At 39.9% G+C, this 2,933-nt stretch overlaps 1 protein-coding gene across 1 annotated transcript; it reads right to left on the bottom strand.

Moving 5' to 3' along the window:
* Nucleotides 1-1,345: 1,345 nt before the first annotated feature.
* LOC135209374 (protein odd-skipped-like) lies at nucleotides 1,346-2,182 on the bottom strand. Its single transcript, XM_064242071.1, has one exon. It carries the CDS (start codon nucleotides 2,180-2,182, stop codon nucleotides 1,346-1,348), a length of 837 nt encoding a protein of 278 aa, XP_064098141.1.
* Nucleotides 2,183-2,933: the final 751 nt, after the last annotated feature.

Genomic DNA, 2,933 nt, shown 5'->3' with positions numbered 1-2,933 from the left:
TTTATTATCCTCTGGATAGCTGAGATTCCAAACTGCCGGAGGAATTTGGTGTTCGTCGGCTATAAAGTGGCATTTTGTATTTATGTGTTTCATATTTTATTTTATTTTATATTATTTTATTTTATTTATTTTTGTATTTTGCCATTCACAAAATAATGTAAGGTGAATAAATGCGCTAAAAGATAAGGATTAGTTGAAATTTGAATACTATATGCCCTATCGTTAGTATAGAAAGATAAACATCGAAAGTAGTCATTTTTAATCGTGGGCACCATAAAAGAAATTATTATTAATCTTATAAACTGACATTGCAAAAAATCAGCTCCCGTTATAGAGGATTGCGAAGTTTGGGAGTCAGTCATTAAATTCTTCAGTTCACAATATAAAGGAATAGCGCTTTCGATAAAGCGTTCAGTTGAATTGATCATGCCAGTGCTTTACTTCTGGGGCAGTGGCGTTTGTCACTGTCGTATGTTCTTATATGAGAGGTGGCAGGGCATCATTTTCACCACTAACCTACAAAGACTTTGTCTGTGATGGTGATAATATAAAATCTATTTTGCGGTAGCCTTGTTACTTGTCTGAAGAAATTGAAGCTTCAAGGTAGAGAGCTGGCAAAAGATCTTATTCAAAAATAAAGAACAGGGCAAACTTGGTAGGAGGAAGGTTACCGTAGCATATTAGGAGAATTTCCAACATTTTGAAGTTCATGATAATAATGGTAATATTATTTTTTCCAAACCAATACTGTGCATTGATAAAGAGATCAACTTTCTTAGGATGTTGAATTTTATATAAGTGAGAGCTGAATTTCGATTTTATAGCAGTATAAATCAGCGTTGAAAGGTTTACATACTTGTGTTGAAAACATACAATGTTAAGAAGCTTATGCATTATATTTTCAAATACCTTAAGAAAATGGTTCATATCTTACCTTGATTATTTTTGTATTTCATAATGTTCAGAACTCATTATCAGTAGTAAAGAAAGATAAGAAAATTTTTCATATATTTTTGATTAATATATATAGTTATATGAAAAGTGTCATTCAAAAAGATTTTTATTCAGGTTTATGCATTTGGCATTATAGATGAATTTTCGTGATATCTGTTACGAGACAAATTCTAACTTCAAATTTAAGAATTCTCGTAAAGGTTATTCATATGAACATTTATGTATAAAAAGTAATTTATTACAGATACGTGGACTTAAAGTCTGATACTATACATTGAATTAATATTATTTACACGAAGGAAAAACAGTTTTAGTTTATATACAATGTACACACATAAAATGTGCTTTGATTTACGAGAAAATGGCGTATGAAACGCTGATAGAAGGTTTCTTATCTCCGCATTATATCCTCTATAGAAAAACCTAGTCTTCTCTTGGGCGCCAAAAATGCCTCTTCTTCGGTCACAGTCTGTAACACATTTTCGTCTTGCACCACGACGTCTTCTTCTGCATCGTCACAGCGTAACACGTCAATCACATGCTCTTCGTGGGAGTCACTCAGGGTTGGTATCGCTGAGGTGACTGGAGGTTTTCTTGTGGACGGGTGACCGTCTGTAGGAGGAGGAGGCGAGCTAGAATCATGAGCGTGCTGGGCCTTGTGCACGGCCAGAGTCCTGGCCTGACAGAATCCCTTGTTGCAGACGGTGCACTTGAAGGGCTTCTCCTTGCTGTGGATGTACTTGTGGTCCCTCAGGTGGTCCTGCCTCCTGAAGGCCTTGCCGCAGACGTCGCAGGGGAAGGGCCTCTCGTCCGTGTGGGTCCTCTCGTGGATCAGCAGGTTGTAACTCTTCGTGAACTCTCGCTGGCAATATTTGCAGATGTATCGTTTCTTAGGGCGGCTCAGTCGACTTCCGGGCGCCATCAGGAGGCGGTTTAGGGCAAAATCACTGACGCCAAGGGCGGCTGCTGCCGCCCAGGGTAGTTGATTGACAGTAGCGTAATTATGTAGAATACCCATTACTCTGGGGTCCACAGTCAAAGGAAATTGACCGTTTAGTTTCAACGCTGACGAAGGTGAGACTAGAGGAAACGAAGGGACAGAGGACGGGGCCATGGAGCCGTAGGACTGCTGGAACTGGCGGCTGAGGACAGGTGAACTTTCCATGCTGCTCAGGTAGCCACTTGTCCCCAGCTTCCGAAGGTCGCTCGCTATATACGACAGTGACATCCCCTGAGGCTAAGCGCTCCCACGTTCCCTCGTACGTGTCCCGTGATTGGCCCTGAGGGCTCGTCTCGGCTGAATTGCCGATGTCCTGCGAACGGTGATTGGTTTGCCGCTTGGAAGTGGGAGGGACTTCCTGTGGGTGGTGACGGTGTCTCAGAGTAGTTGTCACCCAGCCTTCCTACCTACCGGCTTACCCCGAAAGGTGGACCAAGGACCGGCTGTGTGGGAATAAATGGATCATCGGGACTCTTTTCGCTAATTTAAATCGTTTGTTATTTTATGTAGAAGTAGTATTCGTTTATTGTTCTTGGTGCCATTGAAATTGTATGTGCAATGATAAATAAGGCGGTCCAGTTTTTTTCCTAATAGAAATACTTTTATTAAATTCTCCTCACTTCATTTTTCCAAAGAGGCAGAGTGGATTGTTGCATTGAATTAAACCGACGCATTGCTCATTAGTAAATTAGCAAGACTTTATGCATAAGCATGGAAAGACTTGACTTCATATTTAAAAAAACACAATCGGACTCAACGACGGTAGTTGGTGAATCGGTACATATTTTGAATTTATGTTGATCATACAATGGAATCCAAAGAATGAAAAGCAGGTCACTATCATTGCAATATGTATCTTAGATTCTACTTCGTTCGTTATATTGGGGTTGAATCGTATTTTCTCTTAACCGAACGTAGTGATGTTGAAAAAATTCTCTCTTTTATCAGATCACGAAAGTAGATAAAACGGTTTTTTCTC

The sequence above is a fragment of the Macrobrachium nipponense genome, chromosome 37, assembly GCF_015104395.2.
Source record: "Macrobrachium nipponense isolate FS-2020 chromosome 37, ASM1510439v2, whole genome shotgun sequence".
In the NCBI taxonomy this organism is placed as follows: Eukaryota; Metazoa; Arthropoda; class Malacostraca; order Decapoda; family Palaemonidae; genus Macrobrachium; species Macrobrachium nipponense.
The sequence above is the reverse complement of the archived record's forward strand: the minus strand, read 5'-3'. Positions and strand labels throughout refer to the sequence as shown.

What these genes read in the sequence shown, in the direction of transcription:
- LOC135209374 (XM_064242071.1), bottom strand. Translation starts at nt 2,182, where the DNA reads ATGTCACTGTCGTATATAGCGAGCGACCTTCGGAAGCTGGGGACAAGT.